Genomic DNA, 24,110 nt, shown 5'->3' with positions numbered 1-24,110 from the left:
GTGTTAGAGCCAGGCGTGAAACGCTGATGTCCAGAGGCTAAGAGGAGCTGTCCTTGAATCCAAGCAGGTCTCCACTTGGGAATCTCTCTGCCGTAAATCCTGTGATCTAATAGATGCAAATGCCACTGCTCCCACGTGAGGCTGTGCACTTCCTGATTCTGGTCAGAAGCAGATATGCTACAGGGAAGCTGTTTTCCAGGGCTTTCCCAGCCAGGCTGTAAGCAAGAGGGCATGGTGGGTACAAGCCTGCTCTCTCATGAGCTTTCCACCCTGACTTCTCAGGTCGAGAGATTTGCAGAAGCAAGTGAGGGCAGGATGGGACCTTAAGAGCCCCATCCCTGGGGTTGCGCCATGCACTCTCCTAGAGATGAAGTGGGATGGGACTGTTCATCTGACCCTAGAGGGCTCGGCCCTCGCTGCTGGGCCTGTACCCAGAGTGTTGGGCATGGAGCCCTGTCCTTACAGCAGCAACTCCGCTGGGCCCCCATGAGCTAGGTGCTGAACAGACCTATCCTAAGTGACAGCCCCTGCTCAGCAGAGCTTGCAGTCAGAGACCAGACACAGTGGTGAATGAGACACCCATCCTCGCAGCAGAGCAAGCGGCAGCTGTGATAGGATGTGCACATCTCTTAGCCCATTGGTTGTAGTGATCATTGCACTCCACCGACCCAGCCGTAACCCAGGAACCTCCAGCGCCTCTCTTTGTTGGCAATGACTTTGCTTAGTGTGTTCTTGGGTGCTGATCAGGTTTAGGTGGGATATGGTGCATTCTGGGTGCTGGGAGGGGCTTAGAATCATGGAATATCAGGAGGTATCTAGTCCAACCTCCTGCTCAAAGCAGGACCAACCCCAACTAAATCATCCCAGCCAGGGCTTTGTCAAGCCTGACCTTAAAAACCTCTAAGGAAGGAGAATCCACCACCTCCCTAGGTAACCCATTCCAGTGCTTAAATGGGAGCCATTTGCTGCAGGGCATTTTTGCAAGGTGTGGGGTCTATCTATGGTTCTTCTCTGGCCCCCATCGCTGCTGTATCAAGCACTTCACAATCTTGATGGGATTTATCCCTACACAGCCCTGTGGGGCTGGGCTGTTCTCCTAGGGGTCAGATGGGACACATAAGCCCAGAGAGAGATGCTTTTGAAGTCACACAGGGAATCTGTGCCAGGTGAGGGATTTGAACTCTGGTCTCCCAAGTCTCAGGGTAGTACCCTAACCACTGGACCATCCTTCCTCTGAGGCCTGGGCTTGGCCATGGAATACTGGGTTTAAGGGAACCATGTCCCAGCTGCTGTTTCCTCCCTCAGCTCTCCTCTCTACTGGTGTAATGAAGCTGCCCAGAGCTGAGAGAGAGACACTGATCCTGTCCAGCCTGTTCCCTGCCGAGAGAGCCGGGAATCCTGTTTCTATTTACTGCAGGGTTGGAGAGCAGCCAGCCAAGCAACTCAAGTTGCTCCTTGTCAAGGGCTTTTATAATTGTAATAATTGTGATGGTGGGTCATGTGTTTGTGCTGATGTCCCTCTAGCAACTTCCGGCCTTGCGGGGGGGGGGGGGGGGGGGTGGCAGGGCTAATCGCACCTGGGTAGCGGCTGGTGGCTAGCAGTGTTGGGGGTTTAATGACATTGTGCATGCTGAAGCCTCGCTCCGGCCACCTGTGGACGCTGTTGCCACTGGTGTGCAGCGAAGGCAGGAGGGCTGCACCTCTCTGCTGTGGGCAGCAGAAGTGCCCTGTTAGGGAACGGGACACTGGCTTCCCATTGCAGATCTGCTGCCTCTTGGAATCCACCTGGGGGCTGGGTAATGGGGCCTCACCCTGATGACCAGACAGCCTTCAGCCTCCTTGCTCCATGGTGATGTGACGGTGCCCACAAGTGATGGCAGGCTTTCCTTGGGGCCCTGCAAGCAACCTTGTGGATCTCAGTGCTGCCTGGCAGCCAGCCTCGCCTAACTCCCACAAAGGGCCATCCTGCAGCAGGCAGTGGGCCTAGGAGCTTGCTGTCGGGGGGAGCACCTGGCATTGCTAAGTGGGGGTGCCCTGAGGCCTGGTGAGGAAGAAGCTTTCTCTAGCACGAGAGGGTGCTGTGTCTAGTCTTGGCACTATATCTGCTGCTTCCCTGACAATAGGCATGGAGAGGAACCTCGTGAGGAAGATGAGGCGATCTTGGCCCTCGGTAGCAGGGAGGGACAGCACAGTCCGGTAGTCTAGTGAGGGCCTCAATCTCTTTGCCCCGCGCCTGGCTCTATGGCGACAGAGCTGGCTTTAGCCACTCCTTGCCCATCTATTTCGGTGTTCCCTTAGAAACCTGACCACTTATTGTCTCGGCCCCAATTTAAGATGTTTTTCTTCTCTAAAGGGCAGGGTAAAATTATAGCCTTTCTGGCAGCCAGTGGCCGCCTGCTCTCAGTGCCTGGCAGCTGTGCTGCGGTGGGAGCTCGCAGCTGCTCCAACAGCAGGTTAGTGCCGGAGGCTCGGCGCGGAGGCGACTGGAACTTTCCACCTGGAGATCCAGGAGCGAGGGAGCACAGCAATGCTCGGTCTGCATGGGGGGTTCTGACTGTCCCAGCTGTGCCCACCAGCCAGCCACAGTGGGCCACTGGAGATGCAAGGTCCCTGGGCTGGAGTGTGCTGTTTGGATCGTGGCCACAGGGCCTTATGTTCCACTGCTCCAAGGGGGCTTCCACTGAGCTAAGGAGGTATCTGTGCTGCTTTTGGCCTGGCTTCTGGAGGGCTGACGCACAACTTCCCTTCCTGACGTAGTAGGGTCGGATCAGCTCCAGGGAGGGCACAGCTAGCTGGTGTACAGGAAACGGTGAGGGGCAGCATCGACGCAGGGTATTGCCCCATCGGCACCCAGCAGCCTTGGCTTTCCCAGCTCTGTGATCGTGTAGGTGCACCACAGCTGGGGAAGCTCTGTGCTGCTGCCTCGCAACAGAGATGGGGCAGTTTCCCAAGTGTCTGTGCGAGGGAGCAGATTGGCAGAGCACAGAGAGGGGAGAGGGTCCTGCAGTGGCCAGGATGAAAGATCGCTGAGGCCTCTGCTTGCTCTCTCTATTAGCCAGGATGGGTAAGGAATGGTGTCCCTAGCCTCTGTTTGTCAGAGGGTGGAGATGGATGGCAGCAGAGAGATCACTTGATCATTGCCTGTTAGGTTCACTCCCTCTGGGGCACCTGGCATTGGCCACTGTCGGCAGACAAGATACTGGGCTGGATGGACCTTTGGTCTGACCCCGTACGGCCGTTCTTATCTTCCCTTGAGCCCTTTGTGGTGGGGGCTAGGCTGTGAGCACTCCGGAGGCTGGACTGACCCCAGCAGCTGGACCAGGCATCTCCGCCCCGCTTGTGAAGGGGGTGGCTGGGCTGGGGAGCTCCCCTCGGCCTGGAAGCCCAGAGCCTGGCAGCTACATCCCAGCACTGGCTTTGGGTTGGTCTGATCCAGCCTGTGGCGGGGGTGGGGAGAAGTAGAGGAGAGGCTTGGCATGGGGAATGGGGGAAGGGGACGCTGGAGGAGCCGGGGGACCCAGGGCTGGCAGCGTGATTGGAGCAGTGGTGCCCCTCAGCAGACAGTACTAGCTGAGAGCCCACCTTGCCACCCATGTGCCCAGTCCCAGTCCCTATTGGTGAGCCCTGAAGCCTCAAGGAGGAGAGAGAGAGAGAGTCTGTGTCTGTCTCTCTGTCTGTCCCTGGATTACTCAGGGATCATTTAATCAGAGCCTGGGTGAGCAGGAGGAGGAACCTGACCTCCCCTGACTCCTTAATCTCAAAGGCCTTTTTAATGTGAACCCTTTCCCTGCCCCCATTCCTTATTAAGTCTCCAGCTTGCTGGGAGGGGTGACCTAAGAGGGCACTGGGGACTTCTGCTGCAGTGGCTGCTCATTGGCTGACTGTTTTGCAGTGGGGGGTGGGGAGCGCGTGTGTCTAAAAGGGTGTTTGCTGTGGGATGATGTGACTGCACCCTGAGGCCAGGGGACGGGTCTGGGATGGGGTGATCCACCCCCAGGCTAGCAGGAGCAATCAGAGTACAGCTGACTACAGGGCTGTGCCTACAGTGACCGAACTGGGTTTTGATGCATCTCTGCCCATCTGTGCCCCCCGAAGAGATGTGACCGCATTGTCGTGCTGGGGTTTAAACAAGCCTCCTCTAAGCAGAGCCGGCTGAAATGCATTTTTCTCTGCTTTGTAATGACCAGCCATGTGACATGCCCTGGGCTTTTATGGGCATCATGAGAAGTGGGGCGGAGCGTGGAGTAGAGAGCAAGCTTCCTGCAGGGGGCTGCTCCCAGACCCAGAGCTGTGTGTACGGACCCTCACGGCAGCCAGTGACCCTGTGTGTCTGCTCATGCCCGCTCCTGTTGCAGTCCTATATGTCTCAGCAAGCTGCAGCTGGAGAGGTTACCACAGGCAGTGGGAGTCAGCACTCCGTACTCACTGCATAGACAGGTCACAGCACTGAAGTGCCTCAGTTTCCCCTGTCAGTAAAATGGGGGTAGTGCCTACATTGCAGTGGGGTTTGCAAAGCCCACTGCAATGAAAGAGGAGTATTACTGTGATGGGGCAGAATGCTGCACCTGACAGGCTGACATCTTGTTACCGTGGGCAGCAAAGCCCCGGGCGCCAGCGTCACCTGGCATCACTGTTCTGCTCCAGGAAACCCTGATGTCACCAGGCCTCCGAGACAGACAAGAAACGCTCTCTTGCTGCCCAGCCTACGCTTGCCTCAGGCTCGCAGGAAAGGGTTTGCTTAGACTCCTGTCCCAGACCTGCTTGGTAATCCCGCGCAGTGCTGCTGGGCTGAGGAGCTGTAGGCTTGTGAGGGATGGGTTGGGGGCTCCAGGCTGGAGAGGCAAGTTGGAGGGCATGTGCTGGGCCCTGGGAAATGACACATGATGGAGTGGTAGCCAGGGTCTGCTTGGTGAAACTGTAAATGCAGCATGGGCCCTAGGGAGCTCTGCCCTACATGGTGTGTGGCTGCTGCAGGGCCACTGGGCATGCACTGCACCAGGCTCTCTTCAGTGGCCTTCAGGGATGCCAGCTCAGGCAAAGCGCCAAGGGGACCCAGCTCCGCCGCCTGGCCTCAGCTGACTTGCTGGTGATGGGGGTCGAGGGCTCAGGAAGAGTGGGAGGGGATTAGAGGACTGAATGGAGAAGTTTGGGGTAGGAGGGACAGGAACAGGTAGAGGAAAAGGGAGAGAGAAAAGGTTGGGGGACTCCAGTGAGGTGGCTGCCCGAGTATGGAGAAGCCTGGATCCGAAATTCGGTGGGTCGGACCCATCTGGCGAATCTTGCCCTGAGAGGCGCACGCCTGTGTGTGTCAGTGGTCCCGGAGTACTGTCCGTGCTGGGGTCAGAGCACCTCAGTGCTGGGCTATGAATTGAGCGGTACATGCTTGATTTAGGCCCTGACTGTCAAACCCTGCGGGCTCAAAGGTGAGCTCCTCACTCTCTCTTTGGGCACCTCACCGAAGTGGCTGGGTTGTCAAAGGTGCTGAGCACCCAGCAGCTCCCACTGGCTTCAGTGTGACGTAGGGGGGCTCAGGTTTTGTGAAAATCCAGCTGCCCGGAGCTGGGAGAGAGACCAGCCTGTTGCCTGGGAAGGGGGAATTGCTGCATAGGCTGGCGGGGTTCCTTCCAGCAAGGGCGGGTGCTGGCCATAAGGTCAGTATGGAAGGATGGAGGGTTTAATGCAGAGCAACTTGGTTTCAACCTGAGGACTGGGAGAAAATCTGTCTGGCTCCAGATCAAGCCGCCTGTGAGCTGTGTAGTAGCACTGAGTGTCGTGAGTCTGAAATCTTCACCAGGGGCAGGGGTGGAGTTGGTCCAGACTTTTTGTGGGGGCACATTCTTCAGACGAGCTATAGCTGCTGCTGTTTGCTCAGCCCCTGTGCACGCCTACTTTTCATACCTACATCAGATGTTACATTCTTCACCACCTCCAGGTGAGGAATTTGATTCTGATTCTTGCCTCAAGCTCTGGTAATCTGTTACCAAACTCTGCCTACTAAATGCACCGCTCCCTGGTCTTCACTTCCATTTTCAACTGGCGATCATGTTCCTCTGCGCTTCCTATTTTCATCTGTCAGCTAGTGTTGCTGTGTGCTGTTAAAAGACTGCCTTTAACTACCCCAGAGGTGGCTGCATTATGGAGATGGGTAAATTCCTCGCTGCATGGTGAAGTGTTTTGAATGGAAAGGCTTTGATTTATAGAATTGTCTAGAACGCCCACCGGGTTGAGGGCAGAGAGAGGCAGGCTGCTGCGTAATCTGTGCCGTAAACGTCACTCTCTCTCTCCATTGAGCTTCAGGCATGTTTCAAACTGCCTTCCCAAATATAGCCAAACTGCCTTCCCAAATATAGCCATCAGCTGGCAGCTGCATGGCTGAGGAAAGCAGAATGGAGAGTCCGTGGGGGGTAGGTGAGGGCAGAGGAGCTCGAGGAAGTGGTTGTTAGCGGGATAGCTGGTTATGTGGCACTGGAAGAAGAATGATGAGAGGACAACAGAGCCATTAACACCCTGCATATAAACACAGCCTGCCTTAGCAGGCAGCTGTGGAGTGAGGGATCAGGACTGGGACCCATGGCCAAAGATCTTGACCTGCCTGTGTGCTGGCAGGTTGCTGTGGAGCTGGACGTGCTGTTGGGGCTGGGGGAAGCAGTGCCCAGCCGTCACAAGAGACTTGTGCCCAAATTACTGATGAGGTTAACAGGCTGTGCACTGACCGTCCCCCCGGATTCAATTGTTCTCGCCACTCCTACAGCGTTGCTGTGGCTCCAGTGTTTTAAGACACTGTTTGAGAAGTTAATGCATGGGATGAAATGACGGCGTTCCCTGCGTGAGCAGGGGCCTGGGCGCGGCCCTCTAGGAGGTCCTTTCCAGGCCTGTGTTTGCCCAGCTGGGGTTCTAGTCCCACCCCAGCCTCTGGCTCCAGTACTGGGTGCTGCTGCTGGAGATGTTGAACCCACCTCTTGGGGTGACTGTCGAGCAGCGCTCACATGTAAGAACAGCCAGACTGGGTCAGACCAAGGGTCCGTCTAGCCCAGAGTCCTGTCTTCCAACAGTGGCCAATGCCAGGTGCCCCAGAGCAAATGAACAGAACAGGTAACCATCAAGTGATCCATCCCCTGTTGGCCATTCCCATTCTTGGACGTCTCTGAGCCTGATGACGTGAGCCGTTCTGCTGGCCCGTTGCCCCGAAGGATGGCGTCGCGTCATTTTCTCCACCTTAACCAGGGGCTTCCTGGGGTAGGGAAGGCGGCAGGACTTTCCTGTCCCCAGCTGAGCCACAGTCTCTCTTCCTGGGGAGCCTTTTCCCCGGCTGAGTCCTGCAGGTGACTTGGGCTCCTGCTGCTCCTCGCCCTCTGCTTGGCGTCACGGTGCCCTGATGCTGGGCTGATTGGTGCCCTCTAAATACATTAGATGCTTTAAGAAACTGGAGTCTCCATAGCTGGAATCTTTGTACTGGTGGTGGGGGAAGGACAGTTCAGAGCCCCCCGCCCCCCATGACTCCCTTGTGTGACACGTGCCCTGTCACAACTGCTGATCCCCCTCCCCCCTTGCACAATCTTGCTTCCCCGCTCTGTGCTTCTGGGCTGACATGTCCAGGACCAGCTCCCCTGCTTCCACTGCACTCACAAGGTCCCTTCACTTTGGCATGGAATTCACAGGCCCCTTTGCAGTGTGGGGTATGATCACCCTGCCTTGGTATATCCAGGTTGCCAGAGCAATCAAGCTGGTGACCTGCATGACCCCTTCCCTTCCCCCTTCTCAAGCAAACTGGCATATGGAGGCTGGGAAAGCTATGCTTGTGAAATCGACCCATCCTGACCCTTTACAATCCTTTGCACCCGGCTGGCTGACTGCCATTGAATAACACTCAGTTCCTGTAGAGCGAGGCTCCTTCTCCCTGCAGGACACATGGCGTTTTAAAGAGCCAAGATTTGTAGTGCCAGATCCTGCCCTCTGGTGCTGGAAACCATCCTTATTGGGTGCATTTTGCTGCTTCCCTGCGCTAGCAGCTCCTCTCTCCCCTTCTGCTCTGCTGGCCCTGGGGGTCCATTCAGTCTGGGCCTGGCATTGCTTCTGTGCCTCCCCGAGAGTGATTGGAAGGGAGCTGGGTAAACAGGGCAAAGTGCCAGTTCCTGGGCTTCTCTCTTTCTTTCTGTGCTCTCCTTTCTCAGTGAGTCTCGGGCCCACGCCCTTGTAGGGGAGGAGGGAGGGTTAGTGTCTCTGCCACGTGGAAGTAGCTAACTGCTTCCTGGCAGCCAATTGGACTCTGAGTTTGTCACCATGAACCCTCTTTTAAGTTGGAAAAGGTACTCTGGGTTCACAGCATGGAAAGTATGACAGACCTGGCACCTTCCCCGTCTGGCGAGACACATGCTGTACTACTGAGAAAGCAGCCAGCTCTGGGGTGGAGTGCAGCACACTCGTGTGCATGAGGGTGACTACTGGAAACACTGGAATGGGTTACCTAGGGAGGTGGTGGAATCGCCTCCCTTAGAGGTTTTAAGGTCAGGCTCGACAAAGTCCTGGTTGGGATGATTTGATTGGGGTTGGTCCTGCTTTGAGCAGGGGGTTGGACTAGATACCTTCTGAAGTCCCTTCCAACTCTGATATTCTGTGATTCTCACCAAGGACACTGGGGCCTGTGTGGGAAGAGCCACGCGCTATTTAACATCCTCCAGAGCAACTGGTTCCTCTGGCATCAAAGGCTGAGGATCTCGGCTGAAAGCTCCCCAGACAGGAAACTACCTGACTTCAGGTGGAAATCTTGGCTGAAGGGAACGAGTCCATGGTGCCAGGGGTCTCCAGCCTGGGGATGGCAGTACTAAGCCAATCCCTCAGGGGACAAGTATCTCTTATGCATTCAGGCTCTTGTGCCTGTTTGTCTAGGCACCCAAGTGGTCCTCGACCTTGGCTCGTGGCTTGCTCTTCTGACTGTTAGCGACCCCATATAGAAGCATTGTGGGCTCTGAAAGGAGACCTGTCTAGCTATTAGACCTGAGCAAACACAGTGACTGGCTCAGGGAGGAGGGTGGCCCCTGGAATTGGGGTTGAGCTAGAAGCTGCAGGTAGAACTGTGCCAACACTGCTGAGTCTTGCTGGGGTGGGGACGGTAGGGTCAGACCCCAGTGGTGTTCCCATGTACTTTGCACCCCAGATGCTGCTGGGGGGTGGGGAGCTATGAATCTCCTGCCTAAGCAAATGTGCATTCTGGGGTTGACTCACTCACTCCCGCTGTTAAATCCAAGTCCAGTTGTCACTGTGGCAGGTCAGAGGGCAAGTGGTTAGGAATGGGAACCGGGTAGTAGTGGGGAGAACCCTCTTCTTGGGGCTGAAGTGAATGACCCCAAAGAGCTGCAGTCTAGAGGGAGGAGGGCCCTGGTCTGAGGAGCTCCCTGGGGAGAGGAGGGCAGATCCCACTGTGTCGCATCTGCTCTGCTGCTGACGTGGGACAGAGGCCCCCCTGCCATGGGCCCTTCCTTTCTGCTGATCTTCCTGGCTTTGTGGGACACAAGCTGCCCCCTGTGTTAATTCAAACACGGTGCTGGGGCTAAGTTGTAGCTGCCTGGAGCCAGGAAGATTTTGATCCCTTTTGATCTGAGTGGTTAGAAATCTGTTTTGTGTTAATGTCCCAGGGCTCCATCCCCCTGTGTGGAAGTGACAGCAGTCTTCACCCTGGGGTCTGTCTCGAAGGGTCTGTAAATACCAGCCTCTCCCTGATGCTCTGGCTGTGGCCTGGAGCCAGCAGCTGTTGAGGGCCAGTCTCCGTGGCAGTGCTGGGACGCTTGCCTTCCTGGAGGATGCCCAGCCAGCCAGCTGGGCCAACTGTGCAGGCTGAGCAGGCTGCAGAATAATTACAGTGTGGAGAAGGGAGCGCTGGGGCTGGAGCTCCACAGCTCACTGCATCCAGCTCTCTGCAGCATGGGGGATTAGATGAAGCTTGACAGGGGATTTTGTCTCTTAGTTTCCTGTGTTCAGCCATGAAGCTTTGTCTGTCTAAGTACTCACCCAGCCTCCCAGTGGCCTCCTTGCACCTGCCAAGCCTTTAAAAGTAGGATAACAACATTCTCTCCCCTCCCTTCCCACCTTGATTAGTGTACAGTACCGGGCAGAAGTTGACGGGAAAGCTGTGGTCTTACCTCTGCTGGGCTTGCCCTGAGTTCAGTGTGCTGCTGCCAACCCATAGTGCAAACCAGCATGGGTGCTATGAGCACCGCCTCCCTTGGTTTCAAGCCGTGGGAAACTTCCCTAGCACAAATGGTAGCTTAGCAGGACTCTGCTTTGGTGCAACTAGACCAGCTATGGGTCACCGGTGGCTGGAAGCTCCGGTGTAGACAAGCCTGTGGCCAGAGAGCTGAGTTTGTTTCTGAATCAGCAAGGCTCTCTCTTGTGGCAGGGAGTTCCATAGTCTAGGTTCAGCTTTTAGTGGGGGAACTACCAGACAAAACTCCCCGTCTTCTTCTAGTGGGCGATGATCAATCAGCCGTGTGGCGCGCACTTCCATCTGGAGGACGGTTGCTCCACCCTCCCCATACAGGCCAATCTGGGAATGGTTCCACCAGCACTCAGTTTGTTTTGTGATACATCGGGTGCAGTAATTCTACAGTGGGCTGCAGGAGCAGGGTGGCAGTGCTAGCTGGCTGGCCCTCCCCTGAGAGAACTGGCCCTCCCGGGTGCTGTGAGCGGGACTTCCAGATGGAGGAGAGGTTTGCAAATCCTGAGGCGAGTGGGACTCCATGGGTCCTGTCATGTTTCACTGGAATGCCACCTGCTCAGTGCTTTGCATTGCTAATTAGCAGCAAAATCCCTCTCCTCCCATGCCGCTATCTGCTCCCAAAGGCTGGTCAGTTTCTTTGCTGCCCCATACATTTTCCCAGGGGAAGTCACACCAGGAAGTAGCGGTAGCCAGGATAAATCAGAGAACCTGTTGCAGACACTTGGCAGGCTGTGCTGATGGAGACAGAGGCCCTTCCTACGGTGGGATCCCTCTCTTGTCTGTGTTTTTGTTCGAACTCGGCCCATTTCCTAGCTGAGTGATTTAGGTAAACTGCATTGTCCAGCTCAAAAGCACCAGCTGCTGGGGCATTTTAAAGGTGACTGGGCTTGCCTGCCTGAGAACATGACACTAAACCAGCGTAGTTAAAGCAGTGCCAACCCTTGTGTGAATGCACTTTGGTGTGGGTGCCTGGAGTCAATTATGGATATGTTTAAAGTTCACTGAAAGCAGAGTGGCACCAGTTTGCATTAGTCTAGCTAAATTGATTTTTACAGGATTGCTGTCCCCATGTGTTCCAAAATCCTGAGTCGAGGTCCCCAAAGTCCCTGAGATTGGCTTAAAAATCATAGTTATTTAAATATTGTGGCCTGTGCCTTCTGGTTTGCGAAGCCTTTGGGTCACGTCCAGATCACATTTTCAAGCTTTTTCTCCAACACACTGACTGCTAGAAACTTACATTTTCGTGTTTGTTAACTGGAACCTGAGAGTCTCATGTAGAGGATTCCAGGAGCTTGAGTGTTAAGTAAACATCAGATACAGTGAGACCTTTGATAACATGGCAAGAGTGGACATGCAGACAAGGCCTTTGTTAGCAATACAGCACCTGTTGCCCGCTCAGACTGTGCATCTTCTGAAATCTTCTCAAAAAGCAAAAGCAGGGGAAACGAGCCATCCTGTCCCGAGATCTCTAAGTGCAAATAGGAGCTGAACGCCCCCGTCGTTATCCAGCAGGAAGAAGCTGGAAAGATCTGACCCAATTAAAAGAATGGTTTGCAAGCCACCATTGGGTGAGTGGCCTCCTGATGGAGCAGTGACCAGTGTGGCTGCTGTGAGTAGCAGCACGGAGAGAAGATGGGTTGGAAATCGATCGATGATCGACTGGGGATGATTGGTCAAGATGGTTCGAGCCGGGGGGGAGGGCGAAAGGGAACGGAATGGAGAGCTGGATCTCTGGGAACCTTGTCCCTGCACAAGCCTTCCTGGAACTCACTCCTTTCAACTTGGCATAAACAAGGTGTCCAAGGGTCACCAGAGCGAATGCAGCGCGGGCAGTTTTCATAATGGAGGCGCTGGACTTTGCACAATGTGTCCTTTTTCCGTTCCTGGCTGGCCCTGGCTTGCTGGCCTGCCATCCACCTAGTGGCAGGTTAATAGTTTTTGTAATTGTTTATTCAGGAGCAAAAGAGCTGGAGCTGCAGGAGCTCTGCCATTTTCTCTGTTCTGAACTTGTGTTTGTGTGCTGGGTTTGGCTGCTGAGCACTTAGCCTTGGCTCCCTCCCTCCTGGGGTTCTGAATGGTGTGTGTCTGCGTGTGTGTGTGTGTCTGTGTGTGTGGTGGGAATTGGGGGCACAATGTCTGTGCTGCTCTCCAAAGCAATTTGTACGAGAAAGCATGGGAAGTGCTGGGCAGGCTTGCCAGGCTTCCAAACAACGGATGCAGTGTTGTCAACTCTGGCAATTTTTTGTTTGTTTGTTTGCCAGTCTCCCAATATTTGATGCTTTACTTAAAGCCCCAGCTCCCAAAGTCCTGTGATTACTTGAGAATCTCAACTTCCATTTAAAAAAAATATTAACTAGCCCCTCCCCTGGTCCAGTTCTGTAGATGTTCCCTGAGTCTTTGCCGGCATCCCATCTGTGCAAGGGGGTGATAGCCCTGCCTATGCCCCATGGCTGCTGGGATGGTAAATCCATTCAAGGCACTGAGGTAATGGGGGCTCCGATACACTCCTTTGGTCGCTAGAAGGCAGTAGTAGATTCGTAACCCACTCGCACACCCTGGCTAACATGGGCTGCCTGGTACAGTGACAGCGCTGGAGTGGGTCAGCACGCGATAGCACGGGATAACCGTGGCAGCGCTGGAGTGGGTCAGCACGCGATAGCACGGGATAACCGTGGCAGCGCTGGAGTGGGTCAGCACGCGATAGCACGGGATAACCGTGGCAGCGCTGGGGTGGGTCAGCACGGGATAACCGTGGCAGCGCTGGGGTGGGTCAGCACGGGATAACCGTGGCAGCGCTGGGGTGGGTCAGCACGGGATAACCGTGGCAGCGCTGGGGTGGGTCAGCACGGGATAACCGTGGCAGCGCTGGGGTGGGTCAGCACGGGATAACCGTGGCAGCGCTGGGGTGGGTCAGCACGGGATAACCGTGGCAGCGCTGGGGTGGGTCAGCACGGGATAGCATGGGATAACCATGACAGCGCTGGGGTGGGTCAGCACACGATAGCACGGGATAACCGTGGCAGCGCTGGGGTGGGTCAGCACACGATAGCACGGGATAACCGTGGCAGCGCTGGGGTGGGTCAGCACATGATAGCACGAGATAACCGTGGCAGCGCTGGGATGGATCGTTCAGCACTGCTTTATTTGCTTAGAAGAACTCTCTGGGCAAAGAAGTTGGCCTGCCAGCCTGGGTCCTCCTCTCCCATGGACTGAACCCAGAATTCTATCCAGGCAAGCTGAGAAACCCGATCTGGCTCCCTTTCCTCCCAGGCACCACATCCAGAATCTGCTCCAGGTCTCCAAAATCAGCCTGGGATACTCCTGTCCAGGGCCTGTTGCAAGTCACTTGCAGGTGGGCGTGGGGATGTGGCCCTCCTGGGGGTGCTCGTGGCTTGCTCTTGGTGGTGGCTCCGGGTGTCCTGTGCCCTGCCTCCGCTCAAGAAGGACAGGCTCTCGCTGTGTATGGCTGGGAGTCCAGTCACCTCCTGGTTCTGCTGTGGGCTGGGGGTTCATCTCCTGTATGTGGCACTGACCCTTAATATTTTAATTTCCTCCTTCTCTTAGGTGCGAGAGATTCTGGGCTGCTGTACCTGCCCCTCTCAGTTTCCCATGATCAAAGTCTCAGAGGGTAAATATAAAGTGGGAGACTCCAACACGCTGATCTTTGTTCGAGTAAGATCCTCCAAAGCCACATTACCTTTCTAACCCGCCCATCTTCTTCCCACACCCCTGTCTCTTCTGTGTCGAGCACTAGCTGGTCCCCAGCAATACCAGAATGCAGGTCTCCCTCCTGTCTTCCCTAGACATTGCTACCAGAGTTTGTGGGCCTGGGGGGTTCTGTTTCATTGAGAGGAAGTGTTGTCTAGTGGCCGGAGTACAGGACGGGAGCCAGGAATTCCTGAGTTCTAATCCCAGCTTTGCTTGGGCCCACAGGGTGACCTTACAGCAAATTGCCACACCTATGAGCCCAACAGTGGGGACCCTAATATCCAACCCACTTCCTGGGGACAGGCTGTGAGTATCTGCACAGCACGTAGCAGCTATCAAGTGGTCTGTATTCCTGTTCTGCTCTGTTAGCTGCTGGACTAAGGGGGATGCCAGATGACACTTGAAGTTTTGTCTGTGTCATGGGATCTCTTAGCCTGTCGTAATTCATGTGGTGGTTTTTTGCTGGTCACAATCCCGGGTCCTGCTAAACACCTGATCTGCAGTATCTGGAAAGATGCCGTTCGTTCTACATGGCCAGCAGCGTCCAGGTTTAATTCCTCCCAGTGCTGCCCCAGTCTTGCGTTTTTGACTGGCCTTGGAGCTTCAGCGATGCTGAGGGTGCTGTGGCCTGGGGGCAGCAGGAGAAATGGTCAAATGCTGGGGGTGGGTGGCCTGTTTCAGCAGCTTGGAATGGAGGAGATCAGAGTGCAGGCCTCCAAGGGGCTGGTGCCATGCTGGCTACTCGTGAAGAACTCAGCTGATGCCCATCAGAGCTGGCTGGGTTAGGGCTGTACAGACCCAAGCCTCACGATGCCAACCAGAAAGGGCCAGCACTCTGGGAGTCTATACCTAACATGCCAGAAAAAAGCTGGCCACTTCTCCCATGAGGCTAGTCCCCTTCCTGCCTCCATCTCCTGATTTCATGGGCTGGAGCGGGTAAGTGCCTTGCCCAACGGGAACGTTATCACAGCTCGAGGTCACACACAGAGTCTGTAGCAGAGTTGGGAATGGGTCTTAGATGTCCTGAGTCCTTGCTCAGTGCCAGAACCACAAGAACCCAAAACCTATGCCCAGTCCCCACGCATGGATACAGAGTATCAGGCAGGGAGGGCCACCAGGAGGGAGTTTCAGGGGGAGAGCTGGGCTTTGAGTGACCCCTGGGTCTGGAGAGCAGCTGGCCCTCCCATACTTGTAATGCATCCTGTGTGCTGCAGAAACAAGTCCGCTTACGTAGCGCTGGTTCACTGGAGACCCTGTTCTAAAGGGAACAGGGTCTTTGGCCCTTAAAGCTGAACTGCAAAAGTAAAATGGATGCTTAAAAACTTCAGATCTAGCAATTCTGCAGATTTGAAATCTGCAGCTGCCCTTGCACTCGTACTAAGTATTTGCATCTGAAGTCCAGCTGGTCCTTATACCAGGATTCATATGGGCCTCCTCCAGCACGGTGGGGTTTGAAGACTGGAAGGAAGCTAGTCATTTACCAATCTGTGAAACAGAAAATGGGACAACTCTGGTAATCATAGGCCTGTCAGCCTGATATTGAGCCCAGCCAGGTAATGGAGTGGCTGATACAGGACCTGATTAATATAGAATTGAGTTTACAGATGACACAAAAATTGAGGTAGTGGTAAATAATGAGGAGGAAAGGTCACTGGTTCAGAGCGAGCTGGATTGCTTGGTAAACTTGAGTGAAAGCAAAGTATTGTAATATGGCTACCTGTAAATATATACCCCTAGGAACCATGCAGGCCATACTTAGAGGATAAGGGACTCTAGGCTGGGGGGCAGTGACTATGAAAAAGGTTGTGCTGGATAGTTAGCTGAATGTGAGCTCCCATTGTGAAGCTGTGGCCAAAAAAGCGAATGTGATCCTGGGATGCATCAACAGGAGAATTGTGAGTAGGAGCAGAGAGGTTATTTGATCTCTGTGGCTGGCACTGGTGTGACCGCTGCTGGAATCCCATGTCCCTTCCTGTGCCCACAGTTCAAGAAGGATGTTAACAAATTGAATAGGGGCCAGAGAAGAGCCACGAGAATGATTAAAAGATCAGAAAACCTGCCTTTGAGTCTGTCTATTTAATTTAACAAGGAGAAGGTTCAGGGGTGACTCATGACAGACTATAAGTCCCTACATGGGGAACAAATATTGAATAATGGGTTCTTCAGCCTTGCAGAGAAAGGTCTGACACAATCTAATGGCTGGAAGTTGAAGCTAGAAAAAAATTCAGTTTGAAAATAAGGTGTAAATTTTTCAGTGAGAGTAACTAGCCATTGGAACAGTTGACCAAGAGTTGTGATGGATTCTCCATCACTGACCAGTTTTTAAATCAAGACAGGATGTTTTCCTAAAAGCTCTGCTCCAGGAATTATTTTGGGGCAGGTCTCTGGCCTGTGTGATGCAGGAGGTCAGACTCAATGGCCCCAATGGTCCCTTCTGGCCTTGGAATCTATGTATATTAGCAAATTTGCAACCTTCCTGGGACATAGGGAAGTATTATTCCCCCTTTGCAGACTGAACCTGAGGCACAGAGAGAGAAGTGACTTGCCCAAGGTCATAAAAGAACTTGGTGGTGGAGACCTGGGAATTGAAGACAGATCTGCTGAGTCCCAGTTTGGTGCCTTAACCCCAGGACCTCCTTGCTGTAGATGGCCCTGGTCTTGTTGCTACAAAGTAAACTTAAATGCCGGTCTCCATCAGCTACGCATGGGGAGGACTAAGAAGCACAGTCTAGTGGTGAGAGCTCAGGACTGGGAGCGAGAACCTAGAGTTCTGTGCTAGAGCTGGGGTCTGAAAACCTCTCTGGCTTTGAGCAAGTCACTTGCTCAGCTTCTCACCTCATACCTCAGTTTCCCCATCTGTAGAACAAGCCTAATGCTTAGTACACCTCTACCCCGATAGAATGCTGTCCTCAGGAGCCAAAAAATCTTACCATGTTATAGGTGAAACTGCATTATATCGGACTTGCTTTGATCCACTGGAGTGCGCAGCCCTGCCCCTCCGGAGCGCTGCTTTACCACGTTATATCCGAATTCATGTTATATCGGGTGGCGTTATAGCGAGGTAGCGGTGTATAGTGACTGGATGGTGGGGAGTGCCAAGCAGGGTGACTGGACTCTCCTACCCTATATAACAGCCAGTTGCAAAGCTGCTGCTGACAGCTCAGCTAGAACTACAGCCAGTCCTCACCACAGTAACCGACCATAATATCCTAAACAGGGTGGGGGTTTCAAGTGGGGAATGCACAGCAGGAAGTGAAATCTCGAGCCAAGCAGTTTCCTTCTCATCCTGAAAAAGGCCAGGGGAGGACAGGTGCAGAGACACCACCATGAGCAGGGACCTTTTCCTTGAGACATCCGGTGTTATTTAAACGACTATCCAGCTAGGGTAGGTTTTGGTGGCTCTAACAACCTGGGGCTGTGATCTCATCAGATTTCACAAGCTAAACAGGGTTGGGCCTGGTCAGCGTGTGGATGGGTGATCTTGAAGGGAGACACATATGCTGCTAGAAATGGTGCTGAGGCGTCAGCATTGAACCGATGCCCTGTTATGGTGTTAGGGGGTGCTGTGCTCTTTGAGGTGCCAAGAAGCAGTGCAGTCTGCAGGACTCAGGAGGTTCTAGTCCCAACTCTGCTTTCACTGTGTGGCTTTTGGCAAGTGAGGGAAACTGAGGCCCCTCTTTAAAAAGGGGACGGTAATAGTGCTGTGAGGTAGGCAGGTATAATTTAGGATTAATTAGTTAAATGATTATCAAGTGCTTTGAACATAAAGCACTATAGAAATAATCACTGTAGTGCCCCAGCTAAATTCTAGCTTTAGTCATTGCATTCTACCTCCCTAAATTCCTGCTGCAGCTTTAATTGGATACAGCATTCTTTTGCACTTCCTGTCCTGAAGTGTTATGTTTGGTTGCTATGTGCTGCCTGGTTACACCCCAGAAGTGGCTGCATATGCAGTGGATGTAATGGTTCCTCTAAAGTCTGATTGGTAAAATCCTGGGTGTCACATAGTAATACTGTAAGCAGTGAGTTAGCGCCACTGTAGGCCTGCTCGGCGAGAGAGGGAGTAGTGTTGCTCAGAGACAGGCGTGGGTGTGCCAGCTGACTGAGCCACAATGACCCTGACGGGCGTTGTTTCTTTGATGCCCTGCCAGGTACTGAGAAGCCATGTGATGGTGCGAGTAGGTGGCGGATGGGATACCCTGGAGCACTACCTGGACAAGCACGATCCCTGCCGATGCGCCTCCCTCTGTGAGTGTGTGGGGAGAGGACTCGTCCCTTCCAGCAAGTTACCAGAGGGCCTGGGGCCAGAGAGACTCCCCCGCCCCATACTCACTGTGCATGCCAGTCACTTTCACTCCTTTCCAAGGGAGCCTCATTTGTGGATGAGTTTTCTTGGGACACTGCAGCAGACCCTTCTACCGCCCCGGTCCCTTCGGCTGGTTACTGCTCCTTGCACCTTGCTCCTCCGAGCCTATGGAGGCAAGCCTGGCTGGCCCATGCTGGCCTGAGGGGAGAGGACCTTGCAGCACTGCAACAGCGACCCCTTGTGGCTGAACGTTGGCCCCCATGGCAGAGGCTCTGGCTCCACCAGTAGCACGAGCTCCTTCCCAAGGCTAATTCCCTTTCATGCTCCCATTGTTCTCTGGGATCAGGGCTTTGTCTCTGGCCAAATCCTGCTACATACACAGCTTTCCTCATCCTCTGGTGGTATCCATTGGGCACTTGCAGAGCTGGCGGGTTGAGCAGGACGAGGAGATGGGGAGGCAGCAGGAAGGCCCAGCGGGGAAGGGAACAGCTGCCTGTTAGCAGACGTCCTGAGGGAGGGTCATGGGGAAACATGGAGGGCCCATTGATCTCAGTCAGGCCCCTGTGAAGCTCTGCTGCAGTGTCTTCCCTAAGCCAACATGCTGATGACTGTGTTCCCTCTGCAGCGCATCGTCTAATGCAGACACGTGCCTTGGGCTTGTCCCCGCAGAAGACGGCATCTCCTGGCAGCTTCTCTTCGAGCCCCCGAGCTGCCAGCCCCAGCTCCCAGCGCCCCTCGGAAGGCATGAACCCCTACCGGCCAACGGAGACCCTCCGCATGGGCGATAAGCGGCTCTCAGCTGGTGGGAACTTGACCCAGGCCAAGATGGACCGGTCCGGCCATTCGGCCAGGGGGGCAGCAGGAGATCTGTCTGTCCAATCGGACTCCTCAAGGCAGATCCCCAATGTGACATCACACGTCAGGCAGGAGAAGCTGGAAGGGCTCCCCTCAAGGGCTGGCACAGTCCCCTCATCTGGCCAGAGCTCCTCCAGTCCCTTGAGGAGCTCCACGCCACTGGCCCACCGCGATGTATCTGAGCCGCGAGCTTCAACCACTCTCAGGTAGCATGTGCCAGCAATGCCAAGTAGGCACCGTGCCCTCCACCTGTCTCAGCATCCTCAGGCCACCTTACTTGGCAAAACTTAGGGGATCTGGGAGAGAGGGCTCTTGGTGTGTTCATACCCAGGGAATGGAACAGGGAAATGCCCCCGAGTTGGCAGAGGCTGTGGGTGTGGGCAAGGTGCAGGTTATGTCCGCAGAGCACAGACAGGGCTAGGGATCTTCTCTCCCCGCTGTGCAATAGGGCCAGGATTCACCCCCTGCCTTGGGGGGCAGTGAGACCCACACATGGTGTGTCCTGGGACAGGGCGCTCCCCAGCTCCTTAAGGTAATAGAGTGCCATCCCTGTGTGCTGCAAGCAGACTCATACTCCCTATCTCTGTGCACTGAGAATTCCCTGCACTCTCCTGGGGCAACTGACTCTGCCCCTCCCCAACCCTGGGGCATCAGGGGGCCTCACTCCCAGGCTGTCCCTGGGGTGGATCTGGGCCCCAGCCTGGCACTCTCAGGGGAGGAGCGGTGCAGCAGCTCCAGTCCTTTGGGCACATTTTGCTGCCAGCCCTGGAGGAGGGGCTGATGGGGGGGTGATATGGTGGCTGCCCATCCACTGCGATATCTTTGGGAAGATAGAGTAGGCAGGGCTGGGGTGGTTACTGGGGGAAGGGGGGCTCCAGGCTCCTTGTGGGTAGGCTGGCAGGAGGGCCTCTGTGTCAGGGAAAATCCAGCTTCCCCCCCCCACCCCAGTTCTGGTGGCGGCTGTCACGTCCTGCCCCTCCCAGAGGAAGAGGCGCTCCCTCCCCGCCCAGCCGGCAGCTGCTCAGCCAGCCAGCCACTGACTCACTCCCTGGGAGCTGCTGCAGGATGGGGGAGGCGAGTAGCTGCCGGCCGCCATGGCAACCACTTCCCAAACGATAACAACTTCTCTAGGCCAAGGCCAAGCGCTCCCCGTGGGCACCTTCCAGCCCCAGATCCCCAGCCCAGGGCTGGCTGCTGGGGAAGGGAGGGGCCGTTGGCCTCTGGAAAGCAACAGCCTCCGACCCCGTGAGTCTGGGCTCTGCGAGATCCCCAGGCAAGGCAGAGACGTCTAGACCCAGATTCAAACCTTCCCCTGGATGTTCAGAGCTGGGTGTTGAAGCTCCCCTGGGTGCGTTCTCTTCTCTAGCCCCCCCGTGGCCAGCAGGAGCTGCCTGCCCCCCTTTGCTGCCCCGAGCATCATTCTCTGCGCCCCTTTTGAGCAATGAGATGCCCCCTAAACTCAGCTCTGTGCTGAACCAGGGTCATCCTCCTGCCCCCTCCACTGTCAGGAGCTGGCAACTGCAGGCCAGTTTGCCCCAAAGAGAATCCCAGGGGACTCTCCCACCGGGCCCTGCACTCTAGAGCAGTGGTTTTCAACCCAGTACTGCGTCGTGGAATGGGTCGTGGCGGCTCTGGTCAGCACTGCCCACTGGGCCGTTAAAAGTCCCGGCGGCGGTGCCGCCCGGCTAAGGCAGGCTAGTCCCTATGTGTGTGGTCCCTGCGGGGGAGAGCCACGCAGAGCCACTTGCACATCTCTGTTTATGAACCAGACCTGCTGCTGGCCTCTTCTGGGGTGCAGCATGGTCTGTGTTGCCAGGACAGGCAGGCGGTCTGCCTTAGCACCCCTTCTGCGCCGCTGACTGGGATCCGCCACAGGTAAGCCCATGCCCGACCCCCAGGCCCCAATTCCCTACCCCAGCCCTGAGCTCCCCTAAACCCAAAGCCCTCATCCCTGGCCCCAGCCCAGAGCCCTGACCCCCTCCTGCACCCCAACCCCTTGCCACAGCCCGGAGCCGCCTCCTATACCCCCAGCCCCACCCCAGAGCCCTGACCACCTCTCGCACCTCAGCCCAGAGCCCCCTCCCACACCCTGAACCCCTCATTCCCGGCCCCACCCTGTAGCCCTCACCCCTGCACCCCAACCCTCTGTCCCAGCCCTGAGTCCCTCCCACACCCCAAACCCCTCATCCCCAGCTCCATTGGGTCACGGGCATCAATAATTTTCTTCAACTGGGTCACCAGAAAAACAGTTTGAAAACCACTGCTCTAGAGGACCTGCCATCCCGTCAGAGTGGGCACAAAGCCATGGCAGTGTATCTTGGATTCCCAGGGCATGGGGATAATTGGACCAAGGGCCAAGGCCCCCACCTCTGCATGGCCCCCTCTCTTGTGAGATTTGGGGTTTCTTTCCAAGGCCTAGTTCCGGGAGTCAGCATGTGAGGGGAGAATCTCGGCTTTTGCTTGACAGTAAAACCAAGTTTCTAGTCCCCATGGTGGCAGAGAAGCTGGAAAACGTGACCCCTAATGGCTTAACAGCAGAAGACAAAGGAAGAGCCCAGACACGTTCTCTCTGGCTCTGAAGTCACGCAATGCTAAATTTCCCTGTGGTCTGGGGCCTGGCTCATCATTCTGGAGTGCTGGGGGTTGGCAGTGCTGTGCTCTGGCTGCCCACTGGTGAATCCAGCCCCTGGGGCCAAGGGACACCCATGGCAGGGCTTCCACAGTACTGAGCCCACAGTAAGTTTATAGTGTCATGAAACCAAGTGCTCCTCCTCTCCACCAGCCAGGAGCTCACTTGCATTGTAGATCTATTGTTAGTTCTCGTTATCAGCTTTGCTCAGGATCAGCCTGCTGGCTTCCTGTGTGGGTATGAGATATTTATCCAGCCATATAGTTACGCACAAATGACTCACCCATACCATGCAATCCAGGATGTTAGAGATCATTACCGCCAAGGTATTTGTATTAAATAGCTGTCACGGAGTCACCAGGCAATGCTCTGGAACTGCTCCCCACCAAGCCAGTCAGGACTTTCTCCAATACCTTCAGCTGGCACCTTTGCAGAGGAGGGGCCCAGGCCATCCGTTGCTAGGAGTCAGAATGTCAGGCATTTAGGTGCACTGGCCCTTTGCTCTGCCAGATACTTAAGAACTGCCTAGGGGACACTGAGGCACCAACACAGTATTCAGAGAAAACATTAAGAACATTCCTAGTTCATCACAATAGCACCTAGCTGAGAGGGGAGTCCATCGAAGTAGGCGTTCTTGAAATGTGTCTTCCATTTTCCTGGTGCTAGAAACTTTCTCCACCTCAGAATTCCTCTTGGGCAGAAATTTTTTTTCCAGCCCAAAGGTGAACATTTCTGGAAAGCTTGAGCACAGCTATTTTTGAAGGAGTTATTTGAGCATGGGAAAAAATACTTCACGTGCCGTTCAGAACCGTTGCAGTGATGTGCCTCAAAACTAGCTGGAGCGAATGACTTAAAACTTGGCTTGTTTGGTAGCCTCCTTCAGGTTTACAAAGCAAGCCAGGTTTGGAGGAGGTGGATTAAGTCATAGCTCAAGCACCCACAGGAAAAAAAATAGTGGGTGCTCAACACCCAGGAGCAAGGCTTGAGTGTGGAATTTGATGAGTTCTGTGCTGCTATCAAGGTCTACCCTTAGGGCAGGGAGTTTGTTTATAAACCGAGGCAGGGTGATTAAGATAGCAAAAGGCTTGTCATTAAATTAAGCATGGGTAGACGAACCTGAAAGCACCGCCAGGCATTCCAGTTAAAAGACAGGAAACAAAGAGTAGGAATAAATTATCCATTTGCAGAATGGAGAGTGGTGTTCCCAGTGGCTTTTACTGGGCCCAGTCCTATTCAAATGATCCGCAAAAAGGGGTGAACAGTGAGGTGGCAAAGTTTGCAGATGATACAAAATTACTCCGGATAGTTAAGTGCAAAAGAGACTGTGAAAAGTTACAAATGGATCTCACAAAACTGAGTGACTCGGCAACAAAATGGCAGACAAAATTCAATGTTAAATGCAAAGTGATGCACAATGGAAAACAATGGAAAACCCCAACTATACATACAAAATGATGGTGCCTAAATTAGCTGTTACCCATCAAGAAAGAGATCTTGGTGTCATTTGCAGTACTCTGGAAGCACTATGTTTCCAGAGTACTGCAAATTCATAAGAATCCTTCTCTCTCTGCCTGTATGATCCTAAACTGCAGAATGCTCATTCACCAGCTTCAGAAGACTTAAAAATTATCTCAAGTCATCAATAGGACAGACGCAACTGAATATGTAGCTGTCCTTAAAGTGCATCAAGACAATACCAGGGAGAGCTTGCTGTATTTTAAAGAATCCTTATTGAGGTCGTAGGAACAAAGTCTCCTGATGTGTAGAAAGAACAGTAAATATGGCAGGCGACCAGCTTGGCTTAACAGTGAAATCCTTGCTGATCTTAAACACAAAAAAGAAGCTTACAAGAAGTGGAAGGTTGGACAAATGACCAGGGAGGAGTATAAAAATATTGCTCAGGCATGCAGGAGTGAAATGGGGAAAGCCAAATCACACACGGAGTTGCAGCTAGCAAGAGATGTTAAGAGTAACAAGAAGGGTTACTTCAGGTATGTTAGCAACAAGAAGAAAGTCAAGGAAAGTGTGGGCCCCTTACTGAATGAGGGAGTCAACCTAGTGACAAAGGATGTGGAAAAAGCTCATGTACTCAGTGATTTTTTTTTGCCTCTGTGTTCACGAACAAGGTCAGCTCCCAGACTGCTGCACTGGGCAGCACAGTATGGGGAGGAGGTGACCGGCCCTCTGTGGAAAAAGAAGTGGTTTGGGACTATTTAGAAAAGCTGGATGAGCACAAGTCCATGGGGCCGGAGTTGACGAATGTGACTGCAGAGCCATTGGCCATTATCTTTGAAAACTCATGGCGAACGGGGGAGGTCCCGGATGACTGGAAAAAGGCTACTGTAGTGCCCATCTTTAAAAAAGGGACGGAAGAGGATCCGGAGAACTACAGGCCAGTC

General features: G+C 54.2%; 1 protein-coding gene across 2 annotated transcripts in view; it reads left to right on the top strand.

The window, feature by feature from the left end:
• The window catches only part of GAS2L1 (growth arrest specific 2 like 1), a 36,954-nt gene that overhangs the window by 6,270 nt on the left and 6,574 nt on the right, over window positions 1-24,110 (top strand). Inside the window, exons 3-5 of one of the 2 annotated variants that reach the window (XM_050923706.1) lie at window positions 13,778-13,885; window positions 18,073-18,169; window positions 18,853-19,288. In XM_050923706.1, coding sequence (XP_050779663.1) covers window positions 13,778-13,885; window positions 18,073-18,169; window positions 18,853-19,288 — 641 coding nt within the window. The remainder of the gene's footprint in view (window positions 1-13,777; window positions 13,886-18,072; window positions 18,170-18,852; window positions 19,289-24,110) is intronic. The other variant, XM_050923707.1, reaches the window with a different exon arrangement.

The sequence above is a fragment of the Gopherus flavomarginatus genome, chromosome 15 (assembly GCF_025201925.1).
Source record: "Gopherus flavomarginatus isolate rGopFla2 chromosome 15, rGopFla2.mat.asm, whole genome shotgun sequence".
In the NCBI taxonomy this organism is placed as follows: Eukaryota; Metazoa; Chordata; order Testudines; family Testudinidae; genus Gopherus; species Gopherus flavomarginatus.
This window is presented reverse-complemented; position numbering and strand designations above follow the sequence as displayed.